Source organism: Entelurus aequoreus, linkage group LG20 (assembly GCF_033978785.1).
Source record: "Entelurus aequoreus isolate RoL-2023_Sb linkage group LG20, RoL_Eaeq_v1.1, whole genome shotgun sequence".
Classification (NCBI taxonomy): domain Eukaryota; kingdom Metazoa; phylum Chordata; class Actinopteri; order Syngnathiformes; family Syngnathidae; genus Entelurus; species Entelurus aequoreus.
The window spans coordinates 25,941,664-25,967,921 of NC_084750.1; the positions used below are offsets into that span (position 1 = coordinate 25,941,664).

The 26,258-nt window shown below is 40.4% G+C and overlaps 2 protein-coding genes across 3 annotated transcripts in view; one reads left to right on the plus strand and one right to left on the minus strand.

The window, feature by feature from the left end:
• pik3r4 (phosphoinositide-3-kinase, regulatory subunit 4) overlaps positions 1-26,258 on the minus strand; it is a 60,150-nt gene that overhangs the window by 23,786 nt on the left and 10,106 nt on the right. The window lies entirely within an intron of this gene.
• The window catches only part of atp2c1 (ATPase secretory pathway Ca2+ transporting 1), a 76,010-nt gene that overhangs the window by 15,588 nt on the left and 34,164 nt on the right, over positions 1-26,258 (plus strand). The window contains exon 1 of one of the 2 annotated variants that reach the window (XM_062029773.1): positions 11,191-11,334. The exons of the other annotated variant lie outside the window; for it this stretch is intronic. Coding sequence (XP_061885757.1) covers positions 11,311-11,334 — 24 coding nt within the window. The 5' untranslated portion in view covers positions 11,191-11,310. Of the gene's footprint in view, positions 1-11,190; positions 11,335-26,258 lie in introns of those variants that run through there. 2 annotated transcript variants of the gene reach the window in all.

Genomic DNA, 26,258 nt, shown 5'->3' on the forward strand with positions numbered 1-26,258 from the left:
AGCTATGCAGGACAGAGTGAAGGCAGAACTTGAGAGGATGGTAGGCATTGGTGTCATCACTCCCGTATCTGAGCCAACTGAATGGGTGTCATCCATGGTAGCAACAAACAAGAAGCAGACAAAGGATATAAGAATCTGCATTGATCCCAGAGACCTCAACACAGCTTTAAAGCGCCCCCATCATCCGATGCGTACAGTTGAGGAGGTGGCATCACAAATGGCGAACGCAACATTGTTCTCCGTTTTAGACGCTAAAAGCTCTTTCTGGCAGATCTCCTTGGATAACAAGTCTTCCCTGCTAACCACATTCAGCACACCCTTTGGGCACTACAGATTTCTCAGAATGCCGTTTGGAATAAATTCAGCCAGCGAGGTATTCCAGCGCACAATGGAACAGATTTTTGCTGGTTACCCCTGTGCCATCATTGTGGACGACATCATCGTCGGAGGCCGTACTGAGGCAGAGCACGACGCAAACCTGAAGAGGGTGCTTGACCGCGCACGCACGGTTAATCTGAGGTTAAACCCCCTCAAATGCAAGTTCCGGCTGACAGAGGTCAGTTATGTCGGCCATGTGTTCACTAGTGAGGGCCTATGCCTATGACACACTTAAAAAAATGTATTTCCAGTCCGCCTGTCCTGTCGTACTACAACGTCGACCTACCAGTCACGCTCACATGTGATGCTTCACAACACGGGCTGGGGGCAGCGTGTCTACAAGGGGGAAGACCAATTGCCTACGCGTCAAGGACAATGACTCAAACAGAGACACACTATGCCCAAATTGAGAAAGAACTTCTGGCAGTTGTGTTTGCATGTTCACGATTTAATGATTACGTCTACGGAAAGCCAGTCACCATTGAAACTGACCACCAACCTCTGGTCACAATCATCAGAAAGCCGATCTACACAGCGCCTGCACGACTTCAACGTATGATGCTGCAGCTGCAGAAATATAACATTGACCTGGTTTACAAAAAAGGGAAACAGATGTATCTGGCTGATACTCTGTCACGCGCCCCCAGGGCGTCCACACTTGAGCATGTGAACGAGTTAAACGACTTTGAAGTGATGTCATTCAGCCGAATCTCATCCAGCCGCCTAGACGAACTAAAGAAACACACAGCAGAAGACTACCTACTACAGACCCTCTCTTCCGTTATCAGACACGGATGGCCTGCTAAACAGCACACTGCCCCACTGTCCATCAGTCGATTCTTCCCGTTCAGAGACGAACTTATCATCGAGGAAGGGGTCATCATGAAAGGTCACAAACTTGTCATTCCCCAGTCACTACAGACAGTTTACACAGACATTATGCACAGAGGACACCCAGGAGCAGAGTCCACTAAACGTAGAGCCTGAGATCTAGTGTTTTGGCCCAACATGAGCAGAGACATTGACAGAGCAGTACTCTCGTGCTCTGTTTGCAACAGCCAGAGGCACCATCAGCAGAAGGAACCACTGCAGCCACATCCAGTTCCTGACTTACCATGGTCTATAGTGGCAACCGACATCTTTGAATGGGATGGCAAGCATTTTCAGGTGCTCGTAGACTCATACTCTGGCTGGTATGATATCGACCTTCTCAAGGACATCACATCAGCGACAGTCATCACAAAGCTGAAAAGACACTTCTCTGTACATGGCTCCCCCCACCTTCTCATTTCAGACAATGCCAGACAGTATACGAGCCAGAAGTTCAGAGATTTTGCTGCACAGTGGGACTTAAATCACGTAACCAGCAGCCCTGAGTTCCCACAATGCAACGGTTTGGCTGAAAGGGCAGTGCAAAGTGCTAAACAACTGATGGAGAAGTCAAAGAGGGACGGCACAGATGCGTTCCTCAACCTTTTGAACCTAAGGAATATCCCTCGTGACGCACAGCTTTGCTCACCTGCACAGAGACTAATGTCAAGGCAGACCCGCACTACCCTCCCCATCAGCAAACAGTTACTGCAGCCAGCCCCTCTCAACACCCAACTAGTCACAGCTCAGCTACAGAAGAAGAGGCTCGCCCAGAAGCTGAGCTTTGACAAGACCAGCCGCCCTTTACGACCACTGCAGGAGGGCGAAGTCGTCAGGATGCAGACTCCCCGGGGGTACGATCGCATGGGCACGGTGGGAAAGATCTGTGAAGAGCCACGGTCTTACATCATCCAGTCTGGAGGCAAGGACTACAGGAGAAATCGCAGACACCTGTTGCCTGTTGCCGAGCGACCCCCAGATCAGCCTGACAGTGCCGACTTGCAGCCCTTCAATCCAGCTGTCTATGGAGCACCTCCTCTCTATGATGAGGGACGAGGAGACCCTCTGGACATTAAAGACCCTCATGACATTGAACCTTCCCCAGTCCAGGTACCTGTATCTCCACTGCCCACACACTCTGGTAAGAGTCCATACACAACACGTTTCGGTCGCACTGTCAGGCCGAACCCTAAATACAAGGACTGAGTATTGAAAAAAAAAAGGAAAAAAAAATGGAACATTGTCAGAGAGTATTGTGAAAATTGTTGTTCGTAGGAAATGTTTTGTTCTTTGTGTTTTGAGCTAAAGAAGGGGGATGTAGAGCATTCACGTAAAGCTCTCTTAGTATATTGTACCTTGGCAGCCACCGTATTTGTTATTGTGTTCTGCGCATGCGCAAGCCGGTTCTTTTCTATATATGCTGTGAGATCAACCAGTACGACTGACAGCTGTACCAGCGAGTTGAGAATAAACACCATCACTTTATAAAGTATTTCCCTCCGTCTGGTCATTCAACACCCTCCCAAAAAAAATTCAAAGTAGAGCATTTGATGTCAAATAATTGGAGCCTTCAATAAGTCAATAATTCTTAACATTTATTTTGATTCAATATCATAATTTGAGCAATGACAGTTTTGGAAAAAAAACAACAAAAAAACCCCAACACTACAGGGATCTAAAAGGGTCCCACGCATAACTGTTAAAAATAAGTCATACATTTTTTTGGTTTAAAGTTAAAGTTAAAGTTAAAGTACCACTGATAGTCACCCACACACTCGGTGTGGTGAAATTAACCTCTGCATTTGACCCATCCCCTTGTTCCACCCCCTGGGAGGTGAGGGGAGCAATGACCAGCAGCGGTGGCCGCACTCGGGAATCAATTTGGTGATTTAACCCCCAATTCCAGCCCTTGATGCTGAGTGCCAAGCAGGGAGGTAATGCTTAAATTGTTAAATCAACTTCATATCATATGGAAGTATCATTTTTTTAAAAATATTTGCAAACTTGTATCTCAATCTGTGAGTGTGTAATCAGATCCGTGTGTGTGTGTTTTAAGTTGTCCGTCCGTATTATGATTTGTCTGTGTGTAAAAAAACAAATCTGTCTGTATTATGAATTGATGATTTATCAGCGTGTAAAAAAATATTTGTGTAAACGTAATTTGATCGGTGTGTGTGTAAAAAAAAATGTGAGTGTGTGTGTGTGTAATTAGATGTGTGTGAAGCAGTAACCCTCTATTAGCTGTCTTTTTACGTGTGACTTTTGCGACACTTCTGCTGTGTACTTACCGGAATTTTTTATAATTTGTTTTTTCATGTTGCTTTTTTTCTTTGTTTAATGCCCTTTGTGTCATAGAAAACCTAGTTTTTAACGGCAAACACACAAAAAAGTATTTTTCCCAAAAAATACTTCAAAGTGGAACATTTGATGTGAAATAATGGGAGCCTTTAATAGGGTAATAATTCATAACAACATAGATTTTGATTCATTATTATTTTATGAGCAATGACATCTTGAAAGAAGAAAACAGCCTGCATGGCAGCTTTGTGTTATTAAGAGTCAACAACGCAACTTGTTCTCGTTGCATTTCACCTGTTTGCTCTTTTATTCCACTTTTTTTTTAATTATTAATATTTTTGGCGGGTTGTTAAAAAATTAGCTGCGGGCCGCATTTTGGACATCTTTGCATTACACAAACAAAGATAGCGGCAAGTCAGTGCGATTGAGAGTATTATTTTTACCTGTTAATTGGGTATAGTAAAAAAACACCTAAATATTCGTCAGGTAACTGAATAGGTTTATTCATTAATGATTGTAGTTTGCGAACGGAAGTCATGCTCTTGTTTTGAAAGTACACCCGGAAAACCTACTTTTTAATGGCAAACACACAAAACATGCAGTATTTTTTCCCCAAAAACACATCAAAGTGGAACATTTGACGTGAAATAATGGGAGCCTTTAGGGTAATAATTCATAACAACGTTGATTTTGATTCATTATTATTTTATGAGCAATGACATCTTAAAAGAAAAAAACAGCCTGCATGGCAGCTTTGTGTTATTAAGAGTCAACAAAGCAACTTTTTTTGGTTACATTTCACCTGTTTGCGCTTTTATTCCACTTTTTTTTGTATTAATATTTTTGGCGGGTCGTTTAAAAATTAGCTGCAGGCCGCATTTTGGACATACCTACACAGTGCCGGCCCAAGCCTCCATGGGGCCCTAAGCAAAATTAGATTTTGGGGCCCTCTATTTCTGCCAATAATATTGATTGTTGATCATTCACCCACCTACTATAAACTCATTGCGGCTCTGGCAGTGTTGTTTACATTATCCTATTGTCAGCCTGGCATGTCTTTACAAATGACATGTCATTTATAAAGATATGGGGGTGGCCCAGTTAAGAACATAAATAATACCAATGAATGAACGAATGATGTCCAGAGTGTCACATATGGTTCCTAATCTTAAAATGTGGAACACATTCAGCTACAAGAGTGGCCTGGGGTTGAACAGTCCAAAGCTTTGTATTTACAGTAAAAGTGTCATCTTGTCTCATCAGTCTTGTACATATTAGTCTTTAATTACTAGTTTATATTTTTAGTTAATTGTTCATATTTAATGTTTACTTTGTACAAAGATAGCGCAGTCTACTGAAGTTAAATTCCATGTGTGTTAAACATAACTGGACAATAAAGCTGATTCTGATTCACTTTTTTATTTTTAGTAACAAAAACCTGAAACAGCAATGTGCAAAAAGAATTCGTAGTGCAAGAACAACAATAAAGTGCAACAATAAAATCACTTAAATACATATAAAAAGGAACAAATTCAATTGTACAAAAAACAACATAATTAAATTAAATATCAAGCAAATACTTAAATAATATTAATGAACAGAGTTACTAGAAACAAGGTAACATAACGGTTTATAAACAAATATAAAGTTACTAGTACATATTAAAACTATGTAAATGTACATAACGATGTGCCAAAAAAATTTGGGGAAAAAATCAAAATAAACTACCTTAAATTAAGGTCCTTAATTCACACATTTGACCATCACATCACAGTTTTGTTCCTCTGTACTTCACCACCCACACCACTCCACCCACTCCTTAAAACCTGTGCTTCCTGGCTTTTCTGGAGGCAAAGTCATTTATGACATCACTGTAAGAAATCTGATGGCCGACTTTGTTATTAATACTAATCACTGCCAGGTACGAGTCCGACTCAGACACGTACATGCAAAAAATTAAAAATGAGAATTTTTTGTTAATTGCTTTTGGGGGCCCCCTGGTGGCCGCGGGGCCCTAAGCAAGCGCTTAGTACGCTTATGCCTTGGGCCGGCTCTGTACCTACATTACACAAACAAAGATAGCTGCAAGTCAGTGCGAGTAAGAGTATTATTTTTTACCTGTAAATTGGGTATAATAAAAAATCACCTAAATGTTCGTCAGGTAACTGAATTGGTTTATTAATTAATGATTGTAGTTTGCTGTGATGAGGTGGCGACTTGTCCAGGGTGTACCCCGCCTACCGCCGCTGAGATAGGCTCCAGCGACCCCCCACGACCCCAAAAAAGGGACAAGCGGTAGAAAATGGATGGATGGATGGATGGATGATTGTAGTTTGCGAACGGAAGTCAGGCTCTTGTTTTGAAAGTACACCCGGAAAACCTAGTTTTTGGCAAAGTGGAACATTTGACGTGAAATAATGGGAGCCTTTAAAGGCCTACTGAAATGATTTTTTTTTATTTAAACGGGGATAGCAGATCTATTCTATGTGTCATACTTGATCATTTCGCGATATTGCCATATTTTTGCTGAAAGGATTTAGTATAGAACAACGACGATAAAGATTGCAACTTTTGGTATCTGATAAAAAAAAGGCTTGCCCCTACCGGAAGTAGCGTGACGTAGTCAGTTGAACATATACGCAAAGTTCCCTATTGTTTACAATGATGGCCGCATGAAGTGAGAGAGATTCGGACCGAGAAAGCGACAATTTCCCCATTAATTTGAGCGAGGATGAAAGATTTGTGGATGAGTAAAGTGCAAGTGAAGGACTAGTGGGGAGTTGAAGCTATTCAGATAGGGAAGATGCTGTGAGAGCCGGGGGTGACCTGATATTCAGCTGGGAATGACTACAACAGTAAATAAACACAAGACATATATATACTCTATTAGCCACAACACAACCAGGCTTATATTTAATATGCCACAAATTAATCCTGCATAAAAACACCTGCGTGTTTGTTATGCTAGCTCCTAGCTCCTATGCTAGCTCCTAGCTCCATAGAACACGCCAATACAATTCAAACACCTGATCAACACACACAATCACTCAGCCCAAAAGACAGTTCACCTAACCCAAGGTTCATAAAGCTCATATATTTTTAAAAAGTTACGTACGTGACGCGCACGTACGGTCAAGCTATCAAATGTTTAGCAGCCAAGGCTGCATACTCACGGTACCTGGTATTCAGCTGGGGATGACTAAAACAGTAAATAAACACAAGACATATATTTACTCTATTAGCCACAACACAACCAGGCTTATATTTAATATGACACAAATTAATCCTGCATAAAAACACCTATGTCTTTGTTATGTTAACTCCTAGCTCCTCTGCTAGCTCCTAACTCCATAGAACACGCCAATACAATTCAAACACCTGATCAACACACACAATCACTCAGCCCAAAAGACCGTTCACCCAACCCAAGGTTCATAAAGCTTATATATTTTTAAAAAGTTGCGCACATACGGTCAAGCGATCAAATGTTTAGAAGCCAAAGCTGCATACTCACAGTAGCACGTCTGCGTCTTTGTCATCCAAATCAAAGTAATCCTGGTAAGAGTCTGTGTTGTCCCAGTTCTCTACAGGCGTCTGTGTATCGAAGTCAAAAGTCCTCCTGGTTAGAGTCTCTGTTATCCGAGTTCTTCCATCTTGACTGCATCTTTCGGGAATGTAAACAAAGAAGCGCCGGCTGTGTACTGTTGTTGCTGACTACGTTCGAAAAATACGTCCATTTCGCACCGACAACTTTCTTCTTTGCTTGCTCAGCTTCTTTCTCCATAATGCAATGAACATGATTGCAACAGATTCACGAACACAGATGTCCAGAATACTGTGGAATTATGAAATGAAAACAGAGCTTTTTCGTATTGGCTTCAATGTGGAAGGCATACCCGTGTTCCCCGGGCTACGTCACGCGCATACGTCATCCTCAGAGGCGTTTCGAACCGGAAGTTTAGCGGCAAATTTAAAATGTCACTTTATAAGTTAACCCGGCCGTATTGGCATGTGTTATAATGTTAAGATTTCATCATTGATATATAAACTATCAGACTGCGTGGTCGCTAGTAGTGGGTTTCAGTAGGCCTTTAATAGTGTAATAATTCATAACAACATGGATTTTGATTGATTATTATTTTATGAGCAGTGACATTTTACATGAAAAAAACAGCCTGCATGGCCGCTTTGTGTTGTTAAGAGTCAACAACGCAACTTGTTCTCATTAGTGTGTACTATGGGGCACTGAGATTCATCACCAACTGCGCTCCCCTTACTCACCATTGTGTGTTATATTCAATGGTTAACTTTGTGCTCGACGCCTCCATCATTGGTATGTGTTCATCTACAAAACCATTCTGGGTATCACTCCATCTTATCTATCTTGTCTTTTAACAAAGAAACAAGGAAGTCACAATCTTCGTTCAATGAATGTTTTGCAATTTGTTGTCCCCAAAGTAAGAACTGAACTGGGCAAGAAAGCATTTAGGTTTTCAGCACCGAAGGCTTGGAATAACCTACAATCGAATCTTCAACTTCAAACCCTTGTTACATTAAATGAGTTTAAAGCTTATGTGAAAGGATTGCAGTCTGCCTTGTCTGTATGCTCATGTGTTATGTGAGCAAGTTTTAATGTTGTAAATTTGATGTTTTATGTGTAGTTTAATGTTTTTAATGTAACCTTGCTGCTGCCCTCTTGGCCAGGTCTCCCTTGGAAAAGAGATATTTGATCTCAATGGGATTTTACCTGGTTAAATAAAGGCTAAATAAAAAAAGTTACATTTCACCTGTTTGCTCTTTTATTCCACTTTTTTTTTTTTATTAATATTTTTGGCTGGTCGTTAAAAAATTAGCTGCGGGCTGCATTTTGGACATACCTACATTACACAAACAAAGATAGCTGCAAGTCAGTGCGAGTAAGAGTATTATTTTTACCTGTAAATTGGGTATAGTAAAAAAAAACAACACCTAAATGTTCGTCAGGTAACTGATTAGGTTTATTAATTAATGATTGTAGTTTGCGAACAGAAGTCATGCTCTTGTTTTGAAAGTACACTCGGAAAACCTAATTTTTAATAGCAAACACACAAAACATGCAATATTTTTCCCCAAAAAATACTTCAAAGTGGAACATTTGACGTGAAATAATGGGAGACTTTAATAGGGTAATAATTCATAACAACGTGGATTTTGATTCATTATTATTTTTTGAGCAATGACATCTTAAAATAAAAAAACAGCCTGCATGGCCGCTTTGTGTTATTAAGAGTTAACAACGCAACTTGTTCTCATTACATTTCACCTGTTTGCTGTTTTATTCCACTTTTTTTTGTTTAATTAATATTTTTGGCGGGTCGTTAAAAAATGAGCAGCGGGCCGCATATGGCCCCCGGGCCGCATTTTGGACATCCCTGCATTACACAAACAACGATAGCTGCAAGTCATTGCGAGTGAGAGTATTATTTTTACCTGTTAATTGGGTATAGTAAAAAAACACCTAAATCTTCGTCAGGTAACTGAAAAGGTTTGAATATTAATGATTGTAGTTTGCCAACGGAAGTCATGCTCTTGTTTTGAAAGTACACCCGGAAAAGCAAATTTTTAATAGCAAACACACAAAACATGCAGTATTTTTCCCCAAAAAATACTTCAAAGTGGAACATTTGACGTGAAATAAGGGGAGCCTCTAATAGTGTAATAATTCATAACAACATGGATTTTGATTCATTATTATTTTATGAGCAATGACATCTTAAAAGAAAAAAACAGCCTGCATGGCAGCTTTGTGTTATTAAGAGTCAACAAAGCAACTTTTTCTCATTGCATTTCACCTGTTTGCTCTTTTATTCCACTTTTTTTGTTTAATTAATATTTTTGGTGGGTCGTTAAAAAATTAGCTGCGGGCCTCATTTTGGACATACCTACATTACACAAACAAATATAGCTGCAAGTCAGTGCGGGTAAGAGTATTATTTCTTACCTGTAAATTGGGTATAATAAAAAATCACCTAAATGTTCGTCAGGTAACTGAATTGGTTTATTAATTAATGATTGTAGTTTGCTGGGATGAGGTGGCGACTTGTCCAGGGTGTACCCCACCTACCGCCGGTGAGATAGGCTCCCGCGACCCCAAAAAAGGGACAAGCGGTAGAAAATGGATGGATGATTGTAGTTTGCGAACGGAAGTCAGGCTCTTGTTTTGAAAGTACACCCGGAAAACCTAGTTTTTGGCAAAGTGGAACATTTGACGTGAAATAATGGGAGCCTTTAATAGGGTAATAATTCATAACAACATGGATTTTGATTGATTATTATTTTATGAGCAATGACATTTTACAAGAAAAAAACAGCCTGCATGGCCGCTTTGTGTTATTAAGAGTCAACAACGCAACTTGTCCTCGTTAGTGTGTACCATGGGGCACTGAGATTCATCACCAACTGCGCTCCCCTTACTCACCATTGTGTGTTATACTCAATGGTTAACTTTGTGTTCGACGCCTCCATCATTGGTATGTGTTCATCTACAAAACCATTCTGGGTATCACTCCATCTTATCTATCTTGTCTTTTAACAAAGAAACAAGGAAGGCTTGGAATAACCTACAATCGAATCTTCAACTTCAAACCCTTGTTACATTAAATGAGTTTAAAGCTTCTGTGAAAGGATTGCAGTCTACCTTGTCTGTATGCACATGTGTTATGTGAGCAAGTTTTAATGTTGTAAATTTGATGTTTTATGTGTTGTTTACTGTTTTTAATGTAACCTTGCTGCTGCCCTCTTAGCCAGGTCTCCTTTGGAAAAAAGATCTTTGATTTCAATGGGATTTTACCTGGTTAAATAAAGGCTAAATAAAAAATAAATAAATAAAAGTTACCATATTTTTCGGACTATAAGTCGCTCCAGAGTATAAGTCGCACCGGCCAAAAATGCATAATAAAGAAGGAAAAAACATAAGTCGCACTGGAGTATAAGTCGCATTTTTGGGGGAAATTTATTTGATAAAACCCAACACCAAGAATAGACATTTGAAAGACAATTTAAAATAAATAAAGAATAGTGAACAACAGGCTGAATAAGTGTACGTTATATGACGCATAAATAACCAACTGAGAACGTGCCTGGTATGTTAACGTAACATATTATGGTAGAGTCATTCAAATAACTACAACATATAGAACATGCTATACGTTTACCAAACAATCTGTCACTCCTAATTGCTAAATCCGATGAAATCTTATACGTCTAGTCTCTTACGTGAATGAGGTAAATAATATTGTTTGATATTTTACGGTAATGTGTTAATTTCACACATAAGTCGCTCCTGAGTATAAGTCGCACCCCCGGCCAAACTATGAAAAAAAACTGCGACTTATAGTCCGAAAAATACGGTACATTTCACCTGTTTGCTCTTTTATTCCACTTTTTTTTTATTAATATTTTTGGCGGGTCGTTAAAAGATGAGCTGCGGGCCGCATTTTGGACATCACTGCATTACACAAACAAAGATAGCTGCAAGTCAGTGCGAGTAAGAGTATAATTTTCAACTGTAAATTGTGTATAGTAAAAAGAAAAACACCTAAATGTTCGCCAGGTAACTAATTAGGTTTATTAATTAATGATTGTAGTTTGCGAACGGAAGTCATGCTCTTGTTTTGAAAGCACACCCGGAAGCAACGTGTACCTGTGCGTGAACCGTCAGCGCGTGTGAGATGGTGGCTTCATTCTTGTCCGAGACAAGCGAGGCGCGCGTTGTTTCTATGGAAGATGTTGAAGAAACGGGAGCTGCTGGTGAGTTCAACATTCTGCTGCCGCATTCGGTCAGACTTTGTCCGGTGCTTCACTTTGCTCGCTGAACAACACCCAAACCCTTCCGAAGGCTCATATCCGGCCGAGGTGCGAGCTCGGCGGCGGCAGCTGCTCTTTAGCTAGCTGCTAACGCCCCAGGGAGCGCACCAGGAGCCCGGCAGCTTGGTGACAGCGACGTGAGGCCGCGGTTCGTTACGCGTGTGCGGACGTGGTTCGATGGACCATTAACGGCCTTACCGGAGTCCTCTTTAGTCGGGCAAAGCGAAGGTGTTCGCCGACAGGTGCAGCTAGCTAACTAGCCGGTCGAAGTCCGAATGGTGATGAGTTTGTAGCCCTTCATATTAAGGTCGTTCTTTGCTAAATCGTTACTGAATGTTTCCGTCCGTGTGATGCTTTTTTTGAGAGGTCAACTTTATTCCTGCCCGCAGTGCCCAACAAAGATTGTATTATTATTTCCCCACAAAGACCAGTTGTTGTTAAATGGCTTGTTTATCAGCAGCTTCCAAACAGCTGACTGGAACCACTACGCAGCTCTTCATTCCATGAGCATGCTATTTTGGTAAATAATATAAATAATTCAAAAGATTGTTCTTCTTGTTTTGTCTGATATCGAAACTTTTTGGCAATGTGAGCGAGGTGGGTGAAGTGTCTTGCTCAAGGATTTGAACCCTCCGGTTCCTTGCAGGTTTGTCCCGTATCCATCCATCCATCTTCTTCCACTTATCCAAAGTCGGGTCGCGGTGGCAGCAACCTAAGCAGGGTAGCCCAGACTTCCCTCTCCCCAGCCACTTCATCCAGCTCCGCCCGGGGGATCCTGAGGCGTTCCCAACGTGTCCTAGGTCTTCCCTGGGGTCTCCTACCGGTCGGACGTGCCCTAAACACCTCCCTAGGGAGGCGTCCGGGTGGCATCCTGACCAGATGCCCGAACCACCTCATCTGGCTCCTCTCGATGGGGAGGAGCAGCGGCTTTACTTTGAGCTCCTCCCGGATGACAGAGCTTCTCACCCTATCTCTAAGGGCGGAGGATACTCATTTCGGCCGCTTGTACCCGTGATCTTGTTCTTTCAGTCATCACCCAAAGCTCATGACCATAGGTGAGGATGGAAACGTAGATCGACCGGTAAATTGAGAGCTTTGCCTTCCGGCTCAGCTCCTTCTTCACCACAACGGATCGATACTGAAGACGCCTGTCGATCTCACGAGCCACTCTTCCCTCATTCGCGAACAAGACTCAGAGGTACTTGAACTCCTCCACTTGGGGCAGGGTCTCTTCCCCAACCCGGAGATGGCACTCCACCCTTTTTCGGGCGAGAACCATGGACTCTGACTTGGAGGTGCTGATTCTCCTCCCAGTCGCTTTACACTCTGCTGTGAACCAATTCAGTGAGAGCTGAAGATGAAGCCATCAGGACCACGTTATCTGCAAAAAGAAGAGACCTAATCCTGCAGCCACCAAACCGGATCCTCTCAACGCCTTGACTGCGCCTAGAAATCGGTGACAAAGGGCAGCCTTGGCGAAGTCCAACCCTCACTGGAAATGTGTCCGACTTACTGCTGGCAATGCGGACCAAGTTCTGACACTGATTGCCACAATCAGACAGTCAGGTTTGTCCCGTACTGGCACCAAAATGTTTTTTGATACTTTTCAAAATAAAGGGAAGCACAAAAAAATTTCATTATTGGCTTTATTTTAACATAATATATTATGATACATTAATTACATTAATCTAATTGCAAGCAAACCATTTTTGCATGAAATAAGATGAACATACTCAAAGAAAAAAAATTGTATTTTAGTAGTAAGTAAGCAAACAAAGGCTCCTAATTTGGCTGCTGACGTTTGCAGTAACATATTGTGTAATTTCCCATTCTATTATTTTGTCAAAATTATGAGGGAAAGCGGTAGAAAATGTATTATTAATCTACTTGCTTATTTACTGTTAATATCTGCCTTCTTTCTGTTTTAACATGTTTACCTACACTTCTGTTAAAATGTAATAATCACTTATTCTTTTGTTGTTTGGATACTTTACATAAGTTTTGGCTGATACTACAAATATGGGTGAGGATCCGATACCAAGTGGTCATACATTGGTCATAATTAAAGTTCTCCTTTGTCCAGGGACGTTTTTCTCAAGTTTGCAAACAATAAAAACTTTTTTTTTTTGATAAATAATATTGATGTAGTCATTGTATTTTGGACTATATATGGCTCTTGTACTTGGAATTGTTAGTCAACATTTGTATAGATCCACCCATTTGTTTACATTGAGGAGCGCGCTAGCTTGCTGTTAGCGGTTAGCTATTGTATCCAACAGTGTGTCGTGAAACATGTTTAGCTATTCTTTGTCCTGCAGGGATGTTAATTGTAAGAAACCTACATTATTTGTCGCAATGGAAGCGAGGATTAGTGATTTAGAAGTAGCTAGAACACTACGCAGTGTAGCAGCTGGGTTCTAGCCCACGGCTTTAACTGTGGGGCGGGACTCGCGGGTTCAGGAAATCGGAAGTGGTGTGTGATTCCGGGAATAGAAGAGACACGTAGATTGAGTTTGTTGGAGTGGAATGCTGTGTATATGTGAAATAAAGAAAGACAAAGTGGGAATCTGTTCAAACCTCCATTATTTTTTTGAGTGGTACAAGACTGACGATATCGGTTAGCTAGATATGTTTTAAAGCTAGCAGAGTGGTGCTTCAGTGTTTATAGCATCACCATTATCGTTAGTTTTTAAGCCAAAATACGTCTTTTCTCCCTTTTTTGTCTCCATGCTGTTTTTTGAGTTTATGTGTTCTGTGTGTGTGTGTGTGTTCACTCACGTGCGCCTCAGCTCATATTCGCAGCAATGTCACCGTGGCGCGCCATCACGTCCAATGAAAAAAAAAAAAAAAATAGTACCAGTATTTTTCAGAGGCAGTGTGGTACCTGGGCAGCACGGTGGAAGAGGGGTTAGTGCGTCTGCCTCACAATACGAAGGTCCTGAGTAGTCGTGAGTTCAATCCTGGCCTCGGGATCTTTCTGTGTGGAGTTTGCATGTTCTCCCCGTGACTGCGTGGGTTCCCTCCGGGTACTCCGGCTTCCTCCCACCTCCAAAGACATGCACCTGGGGATAGGTTGATTGGCAACACTAAAAAAATTGGCCCTAGTGTGTGAATGTGAGTATGAATGTTGTCTGTCTATCTGTGTTGGCCCTGCGATGAGGTGGCGACTTGTCCAGGGTGTACCCCGCCTTCCGCCCGGTTGTAGCTGAGATAGGCTCCAGCGCCCCCCGCGACCCCAAAGGGAATAAGCGGTAGAAAATGGATGGATGGATGGAGTGTGGTACCTTTTTTTTAATTCATTAGTACCGCTGTACTTTATTAGTACCGGTATACCGCACATCCCTAGTTTCTGGTCGGCCACTTTACCATCTGAGCCCCAAAGTTTAGTCACAAGTTGCCATTGTCCTCTGGCATCCATGTTGTCAACAAAATGTTACTACATATTGCTACATTGTAGATTGTATTAGATGTTGTTTCATGTGTCTACATTATGTTAGATCAGGGGTATGGAACCTAAGGCTCACGAGCCAGATATGGCTCTTTTGATGACTGCATCTGGCTCTCAGATAAATCTTAGCTGACATTGCTTAACACGATAAGTAATGAATAATTTAGTTGGTAATCAGTGTTAAAAATAACGCTAAAAAAATATAAAACATTCTCAAGCATTTTAATCCATCCAGCCGTTTCTACCGCACCTGTTCAAGAAGTCGCATTAATGATAAGAAGTATTTTATTTATTATTGGTTAGCTTCAGAATAACAATGTGACTTATTATACTTTAAAAATGTTGGTCTTACTTAAAAATGCACGCATTTAGTTGTATTCAGTGTTAAAAAATATTATACGTCTCTCATGGAAATACATTTTAAAATATTTGGCTTTCATGGCTCTCTCAGCCAAAAAGGTTCCCGACCACGGTGTTAGATGTCGCCACATGGTTCTTTGTGCATAATGTGTCCACCCTCAACCGGTTGGGAGAGTTGCAGGACTGTTCGTCCCAAGCATGTCGCCAATGTACGCATGACTCACGTATACCTCCCATTCAGGTTCTTCGTCTTTAGTTGGCAGCTGATGCTCAAAAAAGATAACTAATTATTTCATAAATATTTATTGTTACTGTAACTGTGTTGCTCATCCAGCTGTTACAATTTTAATGACTTTAAAATGTTGTCCATTTAAAAGAAAGGAAAGGTGAAATTGCTAAAACAAACAAACAATTAACCTTGTTTATGCATTTAAAAACAGGTAAAATAGCAGCAATGAAAACATCAAAACACAAAATCTAACTTCCTGTAAGAGAAAATCATTTTGTGATGATTAAAAACTGCACTGGTATATTGACTATTGATTAATTCTTGGCAGTTTTAGCACTCTAATAGACTCAATATGTAGAATTATATAATAATAATGCATGTATATCCTTTCAAAAGCAATAAACTTGTATTTCTTATGTATTTTAGCATTATAATTGGAACGAAAACATTTAAATCTCCAAGGTTAATCAAACAAACAAACAAACAAACAACAATAGAATGTACTTTGTCTGTTAGCAAAATTCTGCACTTGAATAAAAATGACAACCAGGGACCAAAAGCAATAAAACATCTTGAACATGTATGCAGAGGTGGAGTTGTACATTACTTAAAGGCCTACTGAAACCCACTACTACCGACCACGCAGTCTGATAGTTTATATATCAATGATGAAATCTTAACATTGCAACACATGCCAATACGGCCGGGTTAACTTATAAAGTGCAATTTTAAATTTCCTGCTAAACTTCCGGTTGAAAACGTCTATGTATGATGACGTATGCGCGTGACGTCAATCGTTGAAACGGAAGTATTCGGACCCCATTGTATCCAATACAAAAAGCTCTGTTTTCATCTCAAAATTCCACAGTATTTTGGACATCTGTGTTGGTGAATCTTTTGCAATTTGTTTAATGAACAATGAAGACTGCAAAGAAGAAAGTTGTAGGTGGGATCGGTGTATTAGCGGCGGACTACAGCAACACAACCAGGAGGACTTTGAGATGGATAGCAGACGCGCTAGCCGCCGACCTCACCTTGACTTCCTCCGTCTCCGGGCCGCCGACCGCATCTATGATCGGGTGAAGTCTTTTGTCGCTCCGTCGATCGCTGGAACGCAGGTGAGCACGGGTGTTGATGAGCAGATGACGGCTGGCATAGGTGGATAGCTAATGTTTTTAGCATAGCTTTGTGAGGTCCCGTTGCTAAGTTAACTTCAATGGCGTCGTTAGCAACAGCATTGTTAAGCTTTGCCAGCCTGGAAAGCATTAACCGTGTAGTTACATGTCCAGGGTTTAATAGTATTGTTGATTTTCTGTCTATCCTTCCAGTCAGGGGTTTATTTCTTTTGTTTCTATCTGCATTAAAGCCCGATGCTATCACGTTAGCTCCGTAGCTAAAGAGCTTCGCCGATGTATTGTCGTGGAGATAAAAGTCACTGTGACTGTCCATTTTGCGTTCTCGACTCTCATTTTCAAGAAGATATAGTATCTGAGGTGGTTTAAAATACAAATCAGTGACCAACAATAGTAAAAGGAGAAAGTGTGGAATCCAATGAACCCTTGTACCTAAGTTATGGTCAGAGCGAAAGAAGATACGTCCTGCACTGCACTCTAGTCCTTCACTCTCACGTTCCTCATCCACAAATCTTTCATCCTCGCTCAAATTAATGATTATTTCTTTCTCCATACTGCAATGAACAAATTGCAACAGATTCACCAACACAGATGTCCAGAATACTGTGGAATAATGAGATGAAAACAGAGCTATTTTGTATTGGCTTCAATGGGGGACGGATACTTCTGTTTCACTGGCTACGTCACGCGCATACGTCATCATCCAAAGGTGTTTTCAACCGTTTGTTTAGCGGGAAATTTAAAATTGCACTTTATAAGTTAACCCGGCTGTATTGGCATGTGTTGCAATGTTAAGATTTCATCATTGATATATAAACTATCAGACTGCGTGGTCGGTAGTAGTGGGTTTCAGTAGGCCTTTAATGGCTTTCCCCGTTGAGAAGCAACATACCGCAATCTGAACTTGTACAAACACATTGCTGTCTGAGCAACTAAGATATTCAATTGTGCACATTGAACCTCCAAGCTGTGCTCTCTTAGAACAGAGTGACAGATCTATACTCGGAGGTATATCACACGGACGCGCGACGTCACATAAACCAGAATTGTAAAATCAATTATTAAAAACACTCTTTTAAGACGTACTGCAAGTTAAAACAGAAGAAGATAAACATATTCAAACACTGAAATAAAAATGTCTTAAGAAGCCAGAACAATGTTTTTTCTGTCAAAGTATATTGTGTCTACTTATTAAATTAAACATTTGCAATTAAACATTGCATATGTATAATTACTTTTAGAGCACATCCAACAAAACCATACATACTAATGACCATAATGATTATGTAAAGTTAAATAAAATAAATTTATTGTGACCAAAATTATCGCGGTTATCATTATCACTGTATTGTAGAATATGCTCAAAAAGTACATATACACACACTAAAATCTTATAACCAAGTTTTACTTTCTTTTTTTAAAATGACTAAAATAAAGACACACAACATACTTCCTTGGCAGAGGAAACATTAAGACTCCTCAAAAAGAACCACCTGTCACAAAAACTGCTTGTCCTTCTATCGCTGCTCAATAGAGAGTGTGCTGACATACTGCATGTGTGTATGGTATGCCAGCTACATGACAGCAGAGAGAAATGCACTTCAGAGGGTCATAAAAAGTGCCATGAAGATCACTGGCTGCTCTCTCCCCTCCCTAGATGAACTGTACAGTGCCAGGTGCCTCAAAAAGGCCCAAAACATCATAAGGGACCCATCTCACCCTGGACATAAACTTTTTGAACTGCTGCCCTCTGGCAGGAGATACAGGACAATAAAATGCTGGACAAACAGATTTAAGAACACTTTTTACCCGAGAGCAATAGTGTCGCTGAACACAAGACAAGAATGTCTGTGCATGTGAGCTGTGTGCTTGGTATTTTTATCTATTTTTATCTATTTATCTTTGTTCTTATGTTTTTATGTGTTATGAATTTGCACTAAATTAGTTTTGCTTACAATTTCGTTGTACAATGACAATAAAGATATATTCTATTCTATTCTTAAAGGTGCTGTTTGCAACTTCCTCACAGTAAATCGTTTTTAAAGCAAAGAATACAGCAAGAGTTTATGTTACAATTAGTGGTTTAACTGAACAAATGTGCTTGACAATTGTCTATATTTTTCACAATTAAAAGTTCATGTAATAAAAAAAATGTTGCCGGCCCGAATGATTGGTGTCACTCACCCGGTCTCGTCAACACGTACACGCGACCACATGCACACTTACAAAAGAAGTCTAAGAAAAGCAACGAACAATTTGCAGTCATGTTGTTATGATAGAATATATATTCAAAGACAGCTAACGCTAGCTATCCAAATTGCTATTATTGGCCAACAACACCTAAAGCTAATGCGCGTGCATGTGTTATGTATGTAGTTATGTCATTATGTCCCAGAAGCAAGAGGGCGGGATATACTTTGTAAAATACATTGGAAAAATGGCGCCCTTTAGCCATCTGTGTGTTAGAATTCATTGAAAATATTTACAATATGTTTACATATTTGGCAAAATTATTTCCAACATTCAGGGAGGGCAGAATATAGTGCAGCCTGTGTTACATTGTACAGTAAGCAGCTACAATTATAAAATAGAGCAAAATGTTATATGTTATTACTAACAAGTTAACAACATAGAGGTTTTTGAATATGTAAACATTTGTTTTAGCCTTTCTAAAGTAAATATTTGCATCATCAACGATGATGCAAACTCGGTGATGACGTCATATTGACCACCAATCCTAGCCGTGCCCCCACCGCCCCAAGTGTATGGTCAAGCTGATTGATTGATTGATTGAGACTTTTATTAGTAGGTTGCACAGTGAAGTACATATTCCGTACAATTGACCACTAAATGGTAACACCCGAATAAGTTTTTCAACTTGTTTAAGTCGGGGTCCACTTAAATTGATTCATGATACAGATATATACTATCATATATACTATCATCATAATACAGTCATCACACAAGATAATCACATTGAATTATTTACATTATTTACAATCAGGGGTGTGGAGGGGGGGGGGGTATGGACATCAAGTAGTGGACATAGAGAGAGAGAGAGAGAGAGAGAGAGAGAGAGAGAGAGATCAGAAGGCAAAAGAAAAAGTATCTGCATTTGATTGTTTACATTTGATTATTAGCAATCCGGGGAGGGTGTTAGTTTAGGGTTGTAGCTGCCTGGAAACCCTGTAATCATCACTCCATGCGGCATTATCACTGGAGGATGAGGCTTCCCTGGATTTTCACAGGATGCGGAAGGATAGCAAAACGTAGCTGCCAGCAAAAAAGGGCAGATTTTTACAAGATGTTGAAAATCCCTGCATTATCATGTTTTTAAGTAAACAATGAAGTAAACAACGCGGAACGTCTCAAGCTTTACTGTCTATCAATGCCCACGGGGGGCGCGTCTGCATTGACTTGACTCGTGGAAAAGATGATAGTTTTGCCTTGCCGAACGACAACTTGATTTTTTTTTGTAGGAAGCAACAACACAACAGTCACATCATCCCTGACGAGCGTTGCACGCACACATTTCATTCAACTCCTACAAACCACTCCCCTGCTTCCTCCGGCCCCAGTATTAGCTGGTATTTGACACGGGCACCCCACATAGCTGCCCGGGATATGCCTGTGTTTGCTTCTTAAACGTCGGACCTCCAGTCTTAGCATATCCTCATCCATTTGTGTCAACGAGGTGAAATTACGTCTGAAAACCTTTGACAAGTTGACTTCATGTCCGTCCCCGCCCATTAGGACGGTTCAAAGATCCACCTTGAAGACGGGCTATTTTATTTTGAAAGTAAACCGGATAATTTATTTTGTGTTTTTGCTTGACTTCCTGTCCAACGCAAGCAGATTTTAGCTAAATTGAACGGATTTGTTGCGACGTCCGGCAAATATAGAATCTCTGCGTGTATATATAGCGCAGGGATGCGGAACGGCACCGCCACGGCGATGGAAACGAACACCTTCACTTGTGTAAAAACGGAAAGAGTCCACATGCTGTTCTGTTGTCGTTCCGCATCCAGTGGAAATCCAGGCGTAACATGTTGAACACCGAGTAAGAACAAGCGGGAGCAGACAAATACATGCTAATCGATAAACTAGCCGCTAAGGTAGGAACAGAAGGAATACGTTTATATGGAAGCATGTTACCGTAAAAAGTAAGCAGATATTGGAAGGAATTTAACAAGTAGATTAATAAGAGTTATAGAGACGATAATATAATAATATCTGTTGCTGTTTAGTAGTCAAGCGTACACGTAAGGGGGTGGGCTACAGTGATTAGATTAATATTTTTATTTAAAAAAGAAAAACAATTGTTGTGCTTTTGTTATTGTCAAAAAATCAGGTAATTATTTCCTGGACACAGAAGGATTTTGAGAGCAAAACCGAAAGGATTTAAAAGAGTAGTTGATAGTAGGTTCTGATCAAAAACATCAGTAGTTATGACATTGCAGAAGCTCGTGGAAACAATGACAAAGCAAATGTGTGCTGTAATCAACGATGAAAGCGCCGAACACCCCAAAAAACTGCGCAGGGAGCAGTTATACATATATATATATATATATATATCTATATATATATAGATATATATATATAGATATATATATATGTAGATATATATATATATATATTATATATATTATACCAAAAACTTTAATGAATTTAATAACTAATTGAAAATTGTTTAAAACAAAAGTAATACTGAAAAAAGTGGACTCGATGGACTCATGCACCCATAAAAATGCCTTGGGCTAGTCCAAGCCAGACGCAGTCCTCTACGGACGCATATATAGGCAGGAAATGATTCAAGTTTCTGACAGGCTGCTTCTATTTTGACCGCCGCAGCTATTGTAGACTTTACCGCATGCGAGTTAAAGCCGTCCCACGTGATGCTACACAGCCAAAGAAATCGGTGCATTCCTCGGGTCAAACATGCAGGGACTGACGAAAGAGGAGCGGAGAAGCCACGGAAGAACAAGTGACAGAGAAGAAAGAGACATACCAGCGACAAACACGAGACAAGAGAGAAATGACCAACAGAGGATTCAGAGTCACATCTTCATGAACTTTATGAAGTGTCGCAATGTGGCGGCACACAAACGTTTTTGTACAAACTTACCCAATCAATACCAATATTGTTTATACTCATGAGTTTTTAAATGACAGGTATTGCAGACGGAGAAAGAGAAAGTGTACAACTCGTACATGTTTTGAGAATTAAAGATAATATTGCGGAGAAAGGGAAACTCAAGCTTTTTCTTCTTGGACTATTTTAGGATGCACAATTTTAAGAAAAGCTATTAGTCAGTGGTACCTCGGGACAGGAGCGACCCAGTTTTTGGGGATTGGAGCTGTCCTTTTGGCTAATTGTTATGCTTGGTTTCGAGCAAAATTTCAGGTTAAGAGCCTCCCCACTGCTACTTGGTGTAGCAAATGTCACAGTGACCCCTGGAATATTCGACCAAAACATCCGGTCTTAGTCGCTAGTAGAGGTGGGGGAAATAATCGATTTTTTAGATGCATCGCAATTCGGACATAGACGATTATAAAATCGATTAGTAAACATCAATAATAGATAATCTATTTGTTGTAGATAAACTAATGAAGACATTTATAAACAGACTACAGCGAGCCACCTCACCGAGAGATTCAACCAGCTCCTTTATTATAAGGCTCTCACGTTTCAGTTGTACACAAATTTCCATTTGTGTGATAAATGTGGGCATTGATTTAACTGTTTATTATTACAAATGCACTGTTTTTTAAAGTTGCAAGTGATAAACAATTATGTAGTGAAACGAAAAGACATGTAAAACAGCATCAATATACATAAATCAATGATGATAGATTAACAGATTTTAGTAGTCCGACTTAGGTGTGTGGAACAATTCCTTACAGAGGAGAACTATTAAAGGCCTACTGAAACCCACTACTACCGACCACGCAGTCTGATAGTTTATATATCAATGATGAAATCTTAACATTATAACACATGCCAATACGGCCGGGTTAACTTATAAAGTGACATTTTAAATTTGCCGCTAAACTTCCGGTTCGAAACGCCTCTGAGGATGACGTATGCGCGTGACGTAGACCGGCGAACACGGGTATGCCTTCCACATTGAAGCCAATACGAAAAAGCTCTGTTTTCATTTCATAATTCCACAGTATTCTGGACATCTGTGTTCGTGAATCTGTTTCAATCATGTTCATTGCATTATGGAGAAGGAAGCCGAGCAAGCAAAGAAGAAAGTTGTCGGTGCGAAATGGACGTATTTTTCGAACGTAGTCAGCCACAACAGTACACAGCCGGCGCTTCCTTGTTTACATTCCCGAAAGATGCAGTCAAGATGGAAGAACTCGGATAACAGAGACTCTAACCAGGAGGACTTTTGACTTGGATACACAGACGCCTGTAGAGAACTGGGACAACACAGACTCTTACCAGGATTACTTTGATTTGGATGACAAAGACGCAGACGTGCTACTGTGAGTATGCAGCTTTGGCTTTTTTTTGCGTATGTACGTAACTTTTTTTAAATATATAAGCTTTATGAACCTTGGGTTAGGTGAACGGTCTTTTGGGCTGAGTGATTGTGTGTGTTGATCATGTGTTTGAATTGTATTGGCGTGTTCTATGGAGCTAGGAGCTAGCAGAGGAGCTAGGAGCTAGCATAACACGTACCGTACCGTACGTGCGCGTCACGTACGTAACTTTTTAAAAATATATAAGCTTTATGAACCTTGGGTTAGGTGAACGGTCTTTTGGGCTGAGTGATTGTGTGTGTTGATCAGGTGTTTGAATTGTATTGGCGTGTTCTATGGAGCTAAGAGCTAGCAGAGGAGCTAGGAGCTAGCATAACAAACACGCAGGTGTTATTATGCAGGATTAATTTGTGGCATATTAAATATAAGCCTGGTTGTGTTGTGGCTAATAGAGTATATATATGTCTTGTGTTTATTTACTGTTGTAGTCATTCCCAGCTGAATATCAGGTCACCCCCGGCTCTCACAGCATCTTCCCTATCTGAATAGCTTCAACTCCCCACTAGTCCTTCACTTGCACTTTACTCATCCACAAATCTTTCATCCTTGCTCAAATTAATGGGGAAATTGTCGCTTTCTCGGTCCGAATCTCTCTCACTTCATGCGGCCATCATTGTAAACAATAGGGAACTTTGCGTATATGTTCAACTGACTACGTCACGCTACTTCCGGTAGGTGCAAGCCTTTTTTTAATCAGATACCAAAAGTTGCAATCTTTATCGTCGTTGTTCTATACTAAATCCTTACAGCAAAAATATGGCAATATCGCGAAATGATCAAGTATGACACATAGAATAGATCTGCTATCCCCGTTTAAATAAAAAAAATTCATTTCAGTAGGCCTTTAAATATATATAAATATATATATTTGGTGGCATGGTCGTAAGGCAGATTGACTTCATGTTCCATTCGTCTCCCATGTAATGGCATGTATTGCCAAGGCAGGCTTCCGTGGCTAGTGGCTACACTTGTCCACACATCAGTAGTGAAAGCAATTTTGCTCTGGGTGGCTTTTATGTCAGTCTACACTGCTTGGAATGTTTGCTCGTACTTCCTCTCCATCACTTTGGTAAAATGGGTCCTCAAGGGAAGAGTGTAACCAGGGTTGAGGACGTGAATCATTTGTCTAAAACCTTCATCCTCCACCATTGATAGTGGCCTCATGTCAGTTAGCAACATATTCAGGATAGCATCAGTCAATGCAGCCGCTTGCTGTGGTCTGCAGACCTTCCTTTGTACCAAGTCGCTAATGCTGTGTTGTTTCTTTCTGAAATGAGTGAAACCAGACATGAACGTACATAGTAGCATCATTTACATGTAACTTAATACATACCTAGTTGATTTAATTAATAATTTCTGACGTAAAAGGCATACACGCCACCACATTAAAAAAAGCTAAAATTAAATAAATGGACATTGGGGATGCAGCATACACCAATAATAACACAGAAATGTAACTCATCAGATCAGAACTGGATCAGATATTGTACACGTTTCTGTTGTGAATAATAAAGGATTCATTTTAGGCTGCCTCTGAATAATAGCATGAAATATTCCAGCACCTTCATAACGTTTAGTCATACTAAAGCGTCACTCAAATCTAAATATATTTATATAGCTTTATTGGGCCTGGCTACATTGATCCATTATGAAACCAACCTGAGATATTTCTGTCCGTTACGTTTATTTCGAAATTGGTAACCGTGCGTTTTCTCTCTCAAAACGGAATCAAATCTGCCGGAGACACATTATCAGCCCTGCGTTGCAACAAAGGGATAACGTTAACGTTACTCACAAAAAAAGCTGAACTTGTGAATGCCTGTTGCGATTCAAAACAACACAGAAAATGAAGTCGTCGCACTTTCCAAAAGGTTCATAACACTCTGAAAGTTAATACACAACAGTTGCTGCTGCGCTTCCTTAAAGAACATCTCCTCGTTAACAAAAGATTAAAACCACACAAAGACGGACACAACAGATCAATGTACCCGGACTATGGACTTAAAAAGTTACGTACTGAGAGTTCCCTTCATCCATGGCTCCAACATGTTTCCTCTTCAGGTGCTCCCAAAGCAATGTTGTACTTCCGTGCCATGCGAGGTCCATGCTGTACATTTTGCAGGAAATGGTCTTCTTTGAAGTCTTTAAAGTAAAGTGTTCCCACACTTTTGACGACATAGGTCGTACATTTTTCTCCATTGAAGCATTAACCTCAAGATGTTTCTCCGCTGAACTATCCATACTGTTTTCCTCCGCCATTTTTCAAATGTTTCCAGGCAAAGGAGCCTGCACAAAAGCGAGCCGCAAAAAAACGTTCCTGGGCTTGTTCCTATCGCCGCCGTGGCGCGTTAAGAAAACGTCGAAGGTAGGCGAGAAATAGCAGAAAGACAGGGACCAGCTCGTAGGTTGGTATGTGGAGTGGAAGTTAAAGTATGTGTTGTTGACATAAGCAAACGTGGGGAGTAAACAGGCCAGTTGAAGGAACCTGGAATGTTGTTCAGGGATGTACATTGAAGCAGGTGCTAATGCTAGCCAGGCCGATAAAAGCTAAGGATTGGTCGACATGTGCAAGTCATAATGATGTTAGTCATTGGAATTTAGTCATGACTGGATGGTTCTCCTCTGTAAGGAATTGTTCCACATACCTAAGTCGGACTTCTCAAATCTGTTCCTATTGATTTGATCAAACTGCGTGAGTGTGACAATGTCTGTTACGCAACTTTTTTTTGACGCTGAACTACTTTGTGATTTCTCAACCCCTTCACACTTCATCAACTTAATCATTTAGGTCACAAAGCTTAGGAGGACATTTTGTAGTCGGTCATTATTTCAGAATTACCCTCATCTGGATACATAGTTTTCCACCACCATTGAAAACTTAGAGGGTACGGCTAGGTCTCATCAGGATCCAAGCACACTTGGATGAGTCCGAAAAGGTCAAAAATGTACCCAAAGAAAACGGGCTGGGCCGATAAAACGATATCAATAGATAGACATGTGCGGCACATCCATAAAAAATGTGTTCAATAAAACATTCTTAAATTTTTTATTTTCTTTGAAAGAAAGGGGACGTTGCATAAACAAAGTCACTCGCTCTCTAGTAACCTAGAATAACAGGTAGTGATCACTTAGCGGTAGGAGGGAC